The following is a 15,259-nucleotide window of genomic DNA, read 5'->3' as shown; positions in this document are numbered from 1 at the left end:
GTTAATAATATGTTGCATCACCTTCTTTTATAAAAAGTGCTAAGTAATTAACCTTTTTGTTTCGAACTTTTTTCAAACTGTCCGCAAAGAATTGAATTATTTTAGATTTTGCGGAAAATATTTCTAAAAAGATGTGTCAAAAGTTATGGCTGTTTTTTAAGCAAAATCCAGATGAAAAATTGATGAAAAACCACTGTTTTGAAGATTTCGAGACAAAGAAGCATTTACAAAAATTGTCCGCAAAAAATTTTATTGTTCGGTAAAAGATACACCATCTACTGCGAAAAATTTTTCAAAATGTTTTTTCTTCGCCTAAACTAAGCTCTTCAAATTTGAAATACGCTTCCTCGCAAAAGTCTTCATTTTCTTCTTCATCAAATTTTTTCAATGCAATTTTTGAATTTTCAGATTCAGGAATAGTTTGTCTAACAGAAAATGTATACTGTAACATGCCATAGTTTTGTTGGTTACATCAGTCAGAAAACACATTTTAAACACGGCAATTATGAAAAATTCACTATGGTCAGAGCCCTTAAATTACACAAGTTCCAATTTTTAATTTCAAACCTCACTGCATTTAGACGAAATAAGATTTTCAATAAAGACATGATAAAGAAGAAAAAGAAATATGGAAAAGGAGACAAGATAAGAAATAGAATCTAGACAAAAATCCAAAAGGCAAGGAGACAGTAATATCGAAACATTGATAAGATATGGCTTTCAAAATAAGTGCTCAATTCACTCGCCCACTTCTCTCAATATTAGTTTTTGAGAGATTTCACTTGTATTGGTAGTAAGAAAAATGGGGTAGAGACACGAGAAAATGTTTCAGGTTGGTGAGATGGAGCATGTTGCATCCCACCATAATGCAAAAAAGACTTCTTGTGTCCCCAAGCCTTAAGAGTCACGTACGATCTGATAATCACTTATATGATTCTACGAAAGTCAAATGCCGAATGTGATTTCAAAGACTTTTTTTGATTCCCAATAAAGAGTGGATACATGAGAAAAATTCTTTTGAAGATGTTGAAATGCAAAACGCTCTCCCACTATAATAAGGGGCCGTCCATGGAGGTGGGCTGGCTCGGCTAGGTGAATTTGGGATTCAAACGTCACGTGATCTATTTTTAGCCATTTGATTCGTCCAAAACTGTAAAGTAACGTTCGAAAATCTATCTATCTCACCTCCTCCAAGATTTTCTAACCGAAGAATAGAATTTATCATCTCATCGGGATTTCAATGGAAAATTTCATCCCTACTGTTGGAAAAAGTTCCACCGGGGCTGTGAGACAGGGGTGTTACAATTAGATAGGTAAAGTATTTGTGGTAATGAAAGTTCATTAAGAGTATTTAATGTTATTCATAATGTTTTATTCTTTAAAAACATTCTAGAAACTTAAATTAAAATAATATTGCTAACTTAATTATTCCAAACAAACAAACAGAGGAAACAGTCAAATGTGAATTTATCATTAAAAAATAAAATAAAAGTTATAACAATAAGGCAATAAAAATTTATTTATATACACTAGAAAAGATATGAAAATTTTGATTTTTACCCTGATTTAAAAAAAAAGTCAAGATTTAATTATTCATATGTACGTTACATATCAGGCACGTATTTCATGTCAGGCCATGTACATACCTTATTGTTTTATTTCGTTTGATTTTATTTCCAGTAAACACAAATTGCTACATATTTGAGGCTTTTTCTAAAACAAAACCCACAACTAATTTTCAAAATTACTTTCTTTTTGGTAAATTCAGTAGGCATTTCAGAATGAGCTAGATTTAAAAGAGATTGGGCTGGAATCAATTATATTGCAACAAAAGATGCAAAAATGGCGTTTGTTGTATGTCAAATACTATTCTTCACTCAATCCAGTCATGTCCGGAATTGATCAATCATATAATAAATAAAATCGTTTTTCAAAAAGTTTATCATATCATTTTTTTTTTTCATCTTCCAAATAGTTTTTCTCGTACTCAACTCCATTATCTATGGTCGTCGGTCCATTTCATAACCATTGTTAGGTTTACCGCTACCGTTATATTTTCCTTGTGGTTTTGAACTTTTCGATTTACGATTCTTCATAACGATGACGATGATAATGATGAGGATGATTAAAGCTAAAATGATACCTATTGCGATACCAGCTTTTTGAGCAGTTGTCATGCCTTCTGATGATTCATCACTTGATGGTGGAGCCTTGGTGGTTGAGCGTGTGAGTGGCGGTACAGCTAAAGAAATTTAAGACAATATTGGTAAAAACATAAAAAGTTAGAATTGCTCCATTAGTACTAAAACTTGATATCTTGATGGTTTATATTTTCATTCTTTAAAAGAGTGCCGAAAAGTTTGAAGCTAGGTAGTTTTCCTTTAAGTTCCACTTGTCTTTTAGGCCAAACCCTGTTTAGGCACGTTAAAACAACAAATCAAAAACCTGTAGATACTCTAACTTATTTACAGTTGATTCTCTCTAATTCGATCTTTTATTGACCAAGAATTTTCTTTCGAATATCCGAGGAAAGAGAAGGATTCGAATAACGGTCAGTATTTCATGGTACAGCTAGTCAAGCGTAGTCAAGCGGAGACTTAAGTTCCAGTTCTAATTAATGAAAAATTCAAATAAAAGAGGCTCGAATTAGAGAGAGTTTGCTGTTTATCGTCGTTTGATATCAAAAAAATTCTGCTGATTTTAGATAAACTCCAACTGACCATATACGCACGCCCCCTAACGGTTTGTGTCAATGCGTGAAGATTTTAAAAAGCTGCGTGAAGGCGTGAACTTGAAAAAAAAATGTCTGATTGTGTGAGTTGAAGGTCCGCTGGGGGGGTCATAATACTGAGAAGACTTTTCTTTTAAAGTTACATAGTTTGTTTGGAGGAGAAGTTGAAAGAACTTACATTGACCAACGCTGATTGGTTCACTCCATGGTCCATCACCTGAAGGGTTCACACCTCTGAATCTCACTTCATACTCTTTACCAGTGACTAAACCATCCAATTGGAATTCGACAACAGCTCCGGCAAGATAATTATGTTGTTTTGAGGAAGATAAGAAAACTTCATCTTTACGAATGTCACGAACTTCAATTTCAAAATGATCGATTCTGTCTGCTCCAGGGAAATTAGGGAATGTGAATTTGTAAGATCCTTGGCTTTTTTCTTTGACATCGATTTCCTTTGGTCGGCTTGATGGTACCTCTGTTGAGAAAAAAATGAAGAAGGAAATGAGTAATTTAAAAATCTTAAGTGAAACACACTTTTGTATAACTTAAACATTTTGAGACGGGAAACAGGGCTAGAGAGGAACTGGATACCACAATGGCTGATCATGAGCTGCGGAGGAAGGGTTATTGTTTATATCCGACCCATGCGTCTGATGATACACATCTCCCGAAGATTCTTTCTCTATACAAATAGGATACGAAACTCCCGAAAACGTTCAAACACAATTCATCATACACTAACGAATGGATGAACAATTCACAATGTTTAGAATTACCTTGATTAAGTAAACTTAAATCTGCTAAAGCTTCGATTTAGTTTTAAAAGAAATCTAAAGCTTGTAAAAAGATATTGATAACCGATTCTGACACTCAAAAATGTTGGATGTTTTCGTTTAAGAATGACATAAAAATCAAGAAAACCATACCGTGAAAACAACAATTGATGATAGTGTTTAAAAAGAGCCATACTAAGTCAACAAAATATCAGAACGAGATAACGATCACTTTATATGTAATGGTCAACTTACTACATTGAGCGCCAACTTTTTCATCAGAGGCATCACCACAATCTTTGATAGCATTGCAAAGATTATTTTTGTCCACACATTGTGGTGATCCAGTACATCTAAATTGGTCTGAAGTGCATTCGTCTAAAGAAAAAAAATAAAATTGAATCATTTATTGTGATGATCATCGGCAAGGACAATAGAGCACCGTAGGCATGTTTTCCGCCGACGTTTCTCGAAGAAATGACGTCTTCCGCATCGGAAAAAGAACAACCTACTGTTTTTCCCACGATTCTCGTGTCAACCTGACACATCCCAGTTTGCACACAGGGTTATTTCAACGTTCATCTAGCGTTATATGGACGTTGAGAATATTGGATAAACGTTGAAACAATGTTTACATCTATATCGCTGATAGTCTATATTATGATAATGATTGTATGAACCATTCTCTTTGGGGGATGGTCAAAATGGGTCCGACTCCTCACGAAGTAGATATCATGATGTATATTGAGGGCACTCGAACTACACGGCAGAGAGTACACATTTTTTATAAAATTTTGTATCAGAAAAGTGGTACCCAATTCCCCTCACATGTTATGAGTTGACCGGGGGGGTTTCATGGTTGGCGGAGGAGCGGAATCGGCCCTTTTTTCGGACGGAGTGGCGGAATTTGGCGAAAATTTAGACGGAATTACGGAAATTGGGTTCTCTGACGGAGACGGAAAATTAGACAATTTTAGTGCGGAAAAACGGAATTTAGCAAAAAAATTTGCGGAATTTCGGAATTGGTAAAAGATATTCAAAATTTGCGGAATTTTCGACAAAAATATTGAATTTCAAAGGAATTTTCGGTGACGGAATTTTGGTTCAATTTAAGACGGTTTGACGGAAATTGGAGAAAAAATTGGCGGAATTGCGGAATCGGGTACCCCCTGAAACCCCCCCCCCCCCCTTGACCCAGGTGAAGGTGTGTTAATTTGCCAAGTAAGCAGTGGGAATCGAACTTCGACCTCCCAGGCGTCAATAACAATGATCACCACTCTTCTACGCTTACGTTTGCATTACAGTGATTGTTTCATGTGAATTTTATAGATATTTTGTTTTACATTTCTATTATGATGTGAGCTGACTAAATTCTTATTTCAAACTCAGTGAAAATTCAAGTCACGTTTTACTTTTCTATAGTTTTCCTTTTCTACGGGGACGGTTTGGGCTAGAAGAGAAATTCGGTTGAATCTGTTTAAAGAAATTAGCAATTAATCACTTTTAACGATTGTTGTGGTCACATCTCTATATTGGAAGCAATTTGACATCATTACTTAATGTTGATTGGTGTATATCCTGAATTTCTTTACTCCTTGATTATTTCCGATTTCTTTTTCTCTTTAGGGTAGGGGTTATATAAGAAAAAACGACAATAATAATGAAAGTGAAGAAAAAATTCGTCTGACTCACCTCTTGGTTTTGTTTTATACGTGTCCTTAATGGATTTGCCTTCAGCGCCTTCTGAATCAAAAATCTTGATCTCCCATTCGTAGATATCTTCACGGTTCAAACCTTTTATAACTTGATCATGACCTGTAGTTTTTTCCGTTGTTTTACATGTATCTTTAAGATTGATTCGACAATATATGACTTGGTAACTGAAGACTATTGATTTGTCAAAATTGAGTGGTCGTTGCCAGGAGATTACAAAAGATGATGATTCAAAGAACTCAACAGGTGTCAATTTCACATTGAGGACTGGACCAAAGTTTTCTGAAATGAAAGAAATGATTTAAAATTATGTTTAAATTATGTTTAAATTATAGAAAATAAAAATCTCAGAATCTCTTAAAACTAGTTATACACACTCCAACAAATCAATTCCACCTATCAACTCATGAAGCGAGTGTGTTCAAAATTTACTAGGTAGGATAGATTGTAGATTTCTAAAGACGTTGCATAAATTTTTACACAGTTACAAAATTTTAATACTCTGAATATAAATAAAAACTGCAACGGAAATTTCAAAACAAGACTCGTACAAACCTTAAACCAATTTCAACAGAATGAGAAAAACTCAAAAATTTTTTCAAGATATTTCCACCTACCAGTTCTGGTGATAACATCAGCAGACCATTGTCCATCACCGACAGCATTTCTAGCTCGAACACGAATTTTATATTCAGTATCGACAGTCAAACCTTCAATTTTGACTTCTTTGATTGGTCTACCGAAAGCCTCGTGGCTAATCTTCTTGGTGATTCCTTTGTCTGTTTTGGTATCTATGGTAGATTGGTAGGTTTAAACATAGTATAAGAAAGCCGCGGCTGGAATGAGTACAGCTGAATTTCTGTTGTTCTATCTATGTCGTAAGAACAAATTTTTTTTATGGTTCGGTGACAATTTCCATTGTCAATTTAATTTGACTTTTAACAAACTACCTCGTTAGACGTAATTTTGCTCATAAACGCAAATCTCTTGATAATTCACGCATTCATAACATCAAAGTAAAAGAAAAGACTCTTGGTTTAAAAGTACTAGAACGTCAGAATGTCAGTGCTTTAAGAACTTGAAGAAAATTGAGTGCCTTGAAATGCCTTCCTGATTATTCTGAAAAATTATTACTGGTATTAGTAAATAAATATTCAAGCTGCATTCTGTGAAAATTCCATTCGAAAAACAACAGTATTGAGGTGACAGAAAGCATTGAAAGTTTAGCATTTGAAAATTAGTTCTTTTAATAAAATGTGTTTTATTTGGTCCTAAATTTATAAAAATTTATTTGGAATTTATAAAAATATACTTCAAATAAGGTAATAAGAGAGGATAGTGAGAAAAATTTGAGACTTGAAAAGTAGTTGTTCTTCAATTGAATATTATGAACACATTTAAGGTTAAGGATTTTGTCACCTTCGACTTAGTTCTTATAAACCACGAAGACACAGATAGAACATCCATTTACGACAAAAACAATAGCGTCATCATTCCAGCCGCGGCTTTCTTATACTATGGTTTAAAGTTTAAATGGAAGAATCGTTTCGCAATGACTAGAAAATACCTTAGTTTTGAATACAATTTTATTTATATTTTATTTTATTTCTTACAAGAAACATCTAATGGACGTTAGTCTCGCAATATATTGATTGGTGGAAAACGTAAAATGTAGAAGCAGCAAATTTGTAAAACATAAAAATGAAGCGACTGCTTAGGTAGAAATTTTCGTCATCTTTCGTGACTTCATCAGCATCACACGTGATGAAGTCACGAAAGATGACGAAAATTTCTACCTAAGCAGTCGCTTCATTTTTATGTTTTATTGATTGGTGAATATTCATTATCGAAAGACTAGTCGATTTTGTCTGAGATTTTAATTCAAATGATTTAAATGGTAAATTATTAACAATTGTCAATGGCTTTGACATCATCTCCGATGCCTCTATTTATTATCAAACCATTATTCAGGGTATGTACCCCTGATACACCACTCTGCCATTGATCGTAATTATTTGCGTAGGAAACATTTTTATGGTCACACTTACCTACAACATAAACATCATATTCTTCAGCTCGATCACTGGCAGCAACTTGTTCGAAAGATACAGTAAACCCAGTTGATTTGACCATCACTACTTTGACGTCTCCAGGGACATTCTTGGGGAGTGCTATAAAATGGGAAAATAGATGGGGTTGAAAAAGAATTCATTTTCGCCATTCAAAACTAAAAAAACAAGTAGGAAATCCATTGTAAAGCAAAACTTCTTGGTACAGGAAAAAATGCCTGGGTATCCAGGGTATCTCAACCCTTGACACTTCACCTCCAGTGGATCAGATATACAGGGGACTGTGGAACTCCAAAAATTGATATCCTCAACAGCGAGGGGTGGGTATGAAAAATTTCTAGAACACCCTGCATTGAAAATGAAAGCGCTACTTACGACAATTAGCATCGGTCCCTTCGTCTGATTTATCTGCGCAATCAACCAATGTATTACATATTCTGTCTTTAGCGATACAACTATCAACTTTGGTGCATGTGAATTGATCACTGGAGCAAGTTCCTATTGGTGAATATGAAGATGAAAATTAATATTGGTATGAATAATTGTTTTTTTAATGAGTCTTGTTATCCCTCAAGTTTATTGAATTTAGTTTATGCAAAGTAGAAATTGTCATTGATGTAGAATGTTAGCAGATTTTATAAATGCTAGATTCTAAAGTTGCCATTTATGAGAATTAAACTGCAAGAAACAGGTTTGGTAGAGTCTGAATAATGAGTATGACTAAATTATACTAAAGAACATTGAAAATGAACACGACATAAGGTAGTCTGCATCCTGGAGTTGTCTGCATCAACAGAACCTTGTTCAACTCACGTTTCTTGGCTGGTTGGAATGGATCACTGAAGTCAGCACCTGCTTTGCCGTCTTTGCCAATAGCTTTAATATGGAGTGTGTAAAACTTTTGATTGTCCAATCCAGTGATCTCAACTTTACGTGTTCCAGTCTCAGTTCCTTTCTTACACGTGTCAGCCATATTAATTTCACAGTAAGTCACCTCATATTTATCAACTTGATCAGCTTTTTCAGATGGTTCGTCCCATGTGATGATAACTGCAGTACTCTCGGAGAGAACTTTTGGTGTAACTTTAACATTTGTAACTTTGGGAATATCACTTACAGGGGCGGCGGTGGTGGTGGTAGTAGCTGAAAAGCAAATAGTCAGTTGTAAATGTTGCAAAATTTTGAGCTATAATCATATTTCAAGTGACCATGAATTTAAGTTAAAACATTGCCAAGTTTCAAAGAAATTGAGCTGATAACAGCAGTTAACAGGTCTTTTATTTACTGGAGAAAAGGTTTTTTCTCCTAGAGAAAATATACTTAGAACCCATAAAGCAAGATGGGACAGGCAGGTCAGACAGGTGAAGGACACTAACCAGTAAGTTATCAAGAGCTTAAAAATTGGACTAAACAAATACAAAATAATAAGCGATATCATTAGCAAAGGATGATCTGAGATGAGTTTATTCGCTTTAAGTGTGCACTCTTCTGTTACCATGAAGTAACCATGGCAGCCGAAACTAGATTAATTCTCTTAAGAGCGGTTTCCATGTGGAAGAAAAATAGAATTCGCACTTAAAGCGAAAAGACTTTGAAATTATAAAAATAAATTACCTGGTGCAACTCCATCCGTCTTCAAAGTGACATCATCGGAAAAAATTCCTGTACCAACTGCATTCACAGCTGCGAATCTGAAGTTATATTCTGTTCCTGGAGTCAAACCATCAAAGGTTACTGCACGTTCTTTTTGCTCGTATTTGATTGCATAGACATTCTTTCTAGTGAAAATTTTATCTGTTGCTTTTTCGATCACTTCAAACGAATATTTGGTTGGTCGTTCCTTTGGGTGGACAGGTTGGAATAAGATTGTAATGGAAGTTTCGCCGATTTTATCGAAGACAACAGCATCAGTTCTTGGAGGCGGTACTAGAAGGAGAAAAGTAGAATTAGGGTGATATTTATGTCGATTGACAGTCCTAATATAATATAGAATTGTTTGTTTTCATATCAGAACTTTGTATGTCTAACAGATTAGGGCATTGAAACAACTAGGCAGGTCTTTCTGAGGGTAAGATGAATTTGATAAGAATGGCTAAAAAATTCAATGTTTTTAATGGGCATTGACATTATCATACATTTTAAATACTTAAGACTTTAGCTTATTTGCTAAACCCAAGTATTATAGGTTTTGACCTTATTAAGTGATATTATCTAAAGATTATATCATATCCGTTGTATATTTATGTTTCCGGAAAATCTGTCCTATATTGCTCATATATCCGGATTATATTAGCTGATAATGCAGTCTTTAGAATTCTCGCGGATCTCGGAAATTTTACGAAAGCTCCTTTTTGCGGTGCGCGTTGCGATTTTCATTTGCGATGTCCTCCAATCTTGCACACAACATTGTTTCAACGTGCATTTAATTATGTTATATGGACGTTGTGAACATTAGATACGCGTTGAAACATAGTTAGTTGTGACGTATTGAAACAACGTTGTGTGGCAGCTTAGGCTTGTATTTGTTCCAGTTAATCTTTTAAATCTTTAGAAATGTAAGATAATTAATCGAACAAATTGGATATGAAATATGGTTTTCAGACCAGAAATAAACGTTAACACTTACAGCAGCCAGCGAAGGCGGTTTCATCAGAGTTATCACTGCAGCCTTGAATACCATCACATTTTCTATCCTCTTCCTCACACTGGTTGCTGCTCTCACATGCAAAGAAACCTTTACGACAGGTATCTGGAAGAAGAAGAAGAGGAGTTATGAGCTAGGCTTGAATCTATAATTTTGAGGTGTAGAGTACTTGCTCAGCCCGTTCAATCATAGCCAAGGAATCTGGCTTTGAAACTTTATTGCTATACTATTAGCATTGATGAAGCCATCAACATCACAGTAATCAAAGAGATTGTATTCAGCAAACAGCTTCAGGGCTAGTTCAATCGCGACCCAGAATTTAAAAAACTTGAAATATTTAATACATTTCAAAGTATTGATTTGAAAGAAGCATTCCCAAATTATGAAACATCTTAAAACAAATTCATTTCTTGAATTCACCCAATCTAAGGTGAGAATTTCCAAATCAGGAATCGCGTGACCTACCTCGTTTTTCGAATTTCAAGAGATCTTTTTTCTCTTCCCCTTTAGTTCCATCTTTACTGTAAGCTCTAATATGGTATGTGTAGATTTGACCACGATCTCTGGCGAAATCTGTCATTGCTACACTCCTTGTGGTAACATTGCCATAACTTTTGCAATTGGTGGTTGAAATTGCACATGATTCGACACCGTATGTTAAATCTGCTTCTTTGAAAGATCCAAGATCCTTGGGAACATCCCAGGTGACTGTTACACTATCTGATTCTTTGTATTGGATCGGTGTTAATTTCACATTCTGAACTACAGAGATTTGTGCTGGAAAATGAAATTTTATGTCAATTAGGTTAACAATATCTCTTCGTAATGAACACAGAAAAGCTACGGTACCAAAAGCTACGAGCAAAAATAGTTTTTCGAATTTTTGTTTTAGTTCTTCAGTTCCTTATTTTGATCCATTAGCCAGAATTAAAATATTCGCCAAATAAAAAGGAAACCATCCCAGATTCTCAAGGCCAAGAATCCTCTTTCCCCGTTGGTTGCTTCTTCCCAAAGAATATCTTAGAAAAAGTAATCACATTTCATAATGCCCAAATAGGGAATTAGTATAGAAACTCTATTTCGCATTCAACAAAACTCTGCGGTTTCAAAAGGTTAGAGAGGTCAAAATACCACAAAAGTGCAAAGAAAAACAAATAAGAAACCAGCTTACCTTTAGTTAGTGATAGCAATGCTAGAAAAATATATATGGAACGCATTTTCGGATTTTTTTGAAAAATAATAATGAAGAAAAAAATCCTGAATTCGAAAAAATGAATTGATCACAAAAGTACGTCAAGTAAAATGAAGGAATGATTTCTTTTCTCCTGTCGTCGGAGACTTCTTTTCGTATTTTTGCTGGCAATTAATTACCCCGGAAGAATTGAGAACAATGGTTTATGGATTGGTGAAGAATTATATCCATTGACAACAAACAATAGAATAGGCATAGTCAACGGGAAAACGAAAATGAGTTGATTATTTTTTAATGATTAATAAAGGTTACGCAAAACATAAATACAGGTTTTAACCAATAAGAAGCCTTCATTGTATTTAATTAACCAATGATTGTCAAGCTCAAGAAAAAAAAAATAAGTGATCTGCAAATTGGCCATCTTTAAGGAGTATATGACGAAACAAACAAAATGTATCGACAATCATTTTAATGAAAAACACTGGTGTAATTATTACTACCGGAAGTTCTTTAATTGCTAATTTCAATAGCTTTGTGTTCCGTGTACGGAAACAGTAAACGACAACTCCCTTAACAATTTTTTTTTCTATTTTCCTTCAATGCTATACGTTTTTATTACACTGTGTCAAAATAAATAATTATGAAGGCACTGACTAACACCTGTTTTACGTATGCGATTTAATGAAGGAAGCTCTAGGATTTAGAATTCGCTTACGAAGAAATATTCGTCATTTTGTCCTAAAAGCATACGAGAAGTACACACCTGTTTATAAGAATAAACTGTTTAAGAACATTAGACTTGGATGACAAAAATATTAAGAACATTTTAAGGTTTTATATGCTCTACAACTACAACACCCAAATTCTTAGAAAATTGCACAAAAATACTCACAGAATGCAAAAATAAGAACAGATTAAGAACAATCTGAAGGTTTCCAAATTGTTGGATGTTCTTATAAAAAAAAGCGTGTAACGTCAATACAGTTGATGCTCTCTAATTTGAAGTTCCTCTATTTAGTACGATCCCTTACTCGATGAAAATTTCCTTGAAAATCGAAAGAAAGGCAGTAGTGGCATGGCTCTTTACGTTTTTGTTTTTTTTTCGTTTTTTGGTAAAAAGGATTTAAGATTTAAGCCATTACGCTACGGCTCTTACTTTCAAAGGTCTTTTTATGGGGAATTCATGCTGAAATAGGCAAATTAAGAGGTCAAACCGAAATTTTCTCCTATACACGTTTTTTATAAGAACATCAAACATTTTTGAAGCCTTCAGATGTTCTTAACTTTTTTATCTTTAAGCCTTAAAATTTGGCCATCGAAGCCGTATGTTTTTATAAAAAAAGTGTAGTTAAATGACATGGTTGAACCCTGATAATTTTAGTCTCACATTAATTTTTCAAATAGGATAGATAACACCTGGAAAACATTTTCAATGAAGTGCGTTGTTCGCGGGAAACTAACGATAAGGTTGGTAAACCTTTGGGAATGTCAATTGATCTTTAGAAATCAAGAGAAACAATTAAATGACTTGCACATAATTCATGGCTACCAATTTTGGGTGAATTTTGATTGGGCCTCAATAAGGTCTCAAGAAAATTGGTGGTAACAAACTTTGTTAACATGCCACCCAAAAACATGTATCAAAGAGTGATTCAAAAGTTTAATCAAGGGAGAACTTGTAGGTCTAGCACCGAACCTTTGATTAGCATGTCGCTGTCTGTGATGCTGTTTGTCCGTTTTTGAATAAACTACGCTTTGTCAAGCTCATTTTGGAGAAAAATTTGACTATTGTTATGTCCCCTATATGTTGCTGGGCCTTCATACCTTCAATTTTCATCGATCTTTATCATCTATGATATCTCATCAGACATTCGTTTGTTAGTCGTTAGCGATATCATTAAGAAGGAAGATTTCAAAACGTATTGTATTACTTTCCAATCAAATCTAAAACTAAACTCGTCATCGTCGAGAGCTATTACGACCTGTTGTTAAGGGTAACGCCAGCTCTTTAAAAAAACATATGTTCCTTGTAATTTAATGGAAGTTACATAATCTACCAATTAACTTTTGGTGTTTTTTCTTCTGATATCATCAATTTTGAAAGTGGTATTTTTTTAAACCAGTAGTTTTCAGTGTTGCGGTTTTACTATAGTACTTAAAGGAAAAAAATCATAATTTTTTTTCGAAAACAAATTTTTTGATTACCTCTCATTAACAACGTAACCCCTGATTAAGATTTTCTTTCTTTCTGATTTCATTTACTTTGAGGTTTCCATTCAGATTTTTTGGCTAACGTTTACAGTGTATCAATATTGCCATATATTTTGATCACTAATTTAATACTTCCTACACTACAGAATTACATATACAATGTGTTGCATAACAAGAAATCTGAATTTTCAGCAATGCTTTCCTTTTTCAAAAGCTACCTATCCCCCAATACTTTTTGAGTCTATTAAAATGGTAAATTTAACTGAATGTAGCCCCAATAATGTATTTTGATTTGCCAAACATCTTCAATTTTCGTGAATCAACCATATATGGTTCTACTCGAACCCGAAAAGGAACAATTCCCCCAATACAACCCGCTGTGACAAAGACCATGTTGAAATTACACCCTTTTTTATAAGAATACACTTTATAAGAATGTCCATGATGAAAATAGCTAAAAAATTAAGAATAAATGCTTAAAGAATATCACCATCATGGAATTTTGCTACTCAAGCTAAGAATGCCATTTTTAGAGCATTTTCAATCATAAATTGTCAATTCGTCAATTTACCTTTCACAAAAATGCCATTTACTATATACGTATGTACTAAATGTAAAATCTAGTCTGAATTAGGATCCTAACCTAAGAATGATGTAAGAATATTTTAGGATGATTTTCCCAAAAAAGTTAAGAATATCCATGATGAAATGGATTTGTACACCATTCTTATAAAAAAAGCTTGTAACGCGACAAGACAATGAAAATCAAAATATTTTCTACACACGTTTTTGTTATAAGAACATCCAAAAAAATTTAAGCCTTCGGATGTTCTTAACATGTCCTTATTTCTACAATTTTTTGAGTATTTTTGTCTATTTTCCTAAGAAATCCGGTGTTTAGAGTCCGCAAAGCCTTAAAATGTTCTTAACTTGTTCTTAACATTTTGACCATCGAAGTCTTATGTTCTTATATAGTTTGTTTTTATAAAAAAACGTGTAGTATAATGGGAGCCATTTTTGTGTTAGAATTTAATGAACAAAAGAAGCTATTGTTTTCTATCGTCCCAATTGTTTTTAAATATTGAATAAAAAAAACAAGCTTGTTAAGAGTTTTTTTCTTCATTTTTAATTCTTGAGAGTTCTATCATAGTGATTGGTCGGGAAGAAAAGACACTTTTTTTATTCTTGTACTGGCAGTTTCATGCTAATCTGGTGACAATCTTCAGGCAACATAATCATATAGTAATTAGCTTTTCAACATTGAAGATCTACTAGTGTCCATATAGATTTTATCAAGAGTTGATTATTTTCTTCTTCGTTTCTGCTTCTTCATTTTTATATAAAATTCCACATGATTATCTTTCCAACGAACGAACGTAAAGGTCTAAAATCTTATTTCATCTCAAAATGTCAAAAGTAATTTTACTGTCTATTGCTGACTACTAATTTGAAAACTTTATGGAAAAGTTTATGGTTTTCGCTTCATATGGGAAGCAGGATATTGTTATTAGTGAAGCGGTAATTTGAAACTAACTTCTACTTAGCAGGCAACATACAGGATATTATACTCGACTGTATCAGAACGATTGAATGAATTAAGAAAAAAATGAGAAGGCTCTTTTTAATTTTTGGAACTGTATATTTGTACAAATATTTGATAACGGAAGTCAAAAATGGATTGCATGAACTCTTTGTTCTTCAATAATCAAATTTCCTATTAAAGTCTATCCAGATATAATTGGCAGTGGAAACAAGAATGGTAGTTCAAGGTAGTTCAACCTTAGCTTAAGAAGGTTGTGAAATTTCAAGGCAAACGAAAAAGTCCTTCGGATGATAGGGGACCCGAAATACCCCTTGCTAGCACTCTTCTGTGAAATATCAAATCTCTAATTTTTACTTTTAGCTTTTATGATTCGCGTATTT

The 15,259-nt window shown here is 33.8% G+C and overlaps 1 protein-coding gene across 1 annotated transcript; it reads right to left on the bottom strand.

Moving 5' to 3' along the window:
* Positions 1-1,350: 1,350 nt before the first annotated feature.
* On the bottom strand, positions 1,351-11,272 carry LOC136819225 (receptor-type tyrosine-protein phosphatase F-like). The gene is made up of 12 exons (XM_067075477.1): positions 11,105-11,272; positions 10,399-10,710; positions 9,916-10,038; positions 8,904-9,215; positions 8,103-8,432; positions 7,665-7,787; positions 7,269-7,391; positions 5,838-6,011; positions 5,200-5,502; positions 3,763-3,885; positions 2,910-3,209; positions 1,351-2,242 (listed from the first exon to the last, which is right to left on the bottom strand). The coding sequence occupies exons 1-12, from the start codon at positions 11,148-11,150 to the stop codon at positions 2,001-2,003; spliced, it is 2,511 nt and encodes an 836-aa protein (XP_066931578.1). The 5' UTR covers positions 11,151-11,272; the 3' UTR covers positions 1,351-2,000.
* Positions 11,273-15,259: the final 3,987 nt, after the last annotated feature.

The sequence above is a fragment of the Clytia hemisphaerica genome, unplaced genomic scaffold (assembly GCF_902728285.1).
Source record: "Clytia hemisphaerica strain Z4C2 unplaced genomic scaffold, Clytia hemisphaerica genome assembly, whole genome shotgun sequence".
Classification (NCBI taxonomy): Eukaryota; Metazoa; Cnidaria; class Hydrozoa; order Leptothecata; family Clytiidae; genus Clytia; species Clytia hemisphaerica.
Note: the sequence above shows the minus strand (reverse complement) of the source record. Positions and strands in the feature narration are given on the sequence as shown.

Excerpts from the sequence above, each read along its gene's own strand:
- LOC136819225 (XM_067075477.1), bottom strand. The coding sequence starts at position 11,150 with ATGCGTTCCATATATATTTTTCTAGCATTGCTATCACTAACTAAAG. Across the intron at positions 10,039-10,398 it reads CTTGAAATTCGAAAAACGAG|ATACCTGTCGTAAAGGTTTC; the intron begins GTAGGTCACGCG and ends TTCTTCTTCCAG. Across the intron at positions 2,243-2,909 it reads ACCAATCAGCGTTGGTCAAT|CTGTACCGCCACTCACACGC; the intron begins GTAAGTTCTTTC and ends AAATTTCTTTAG.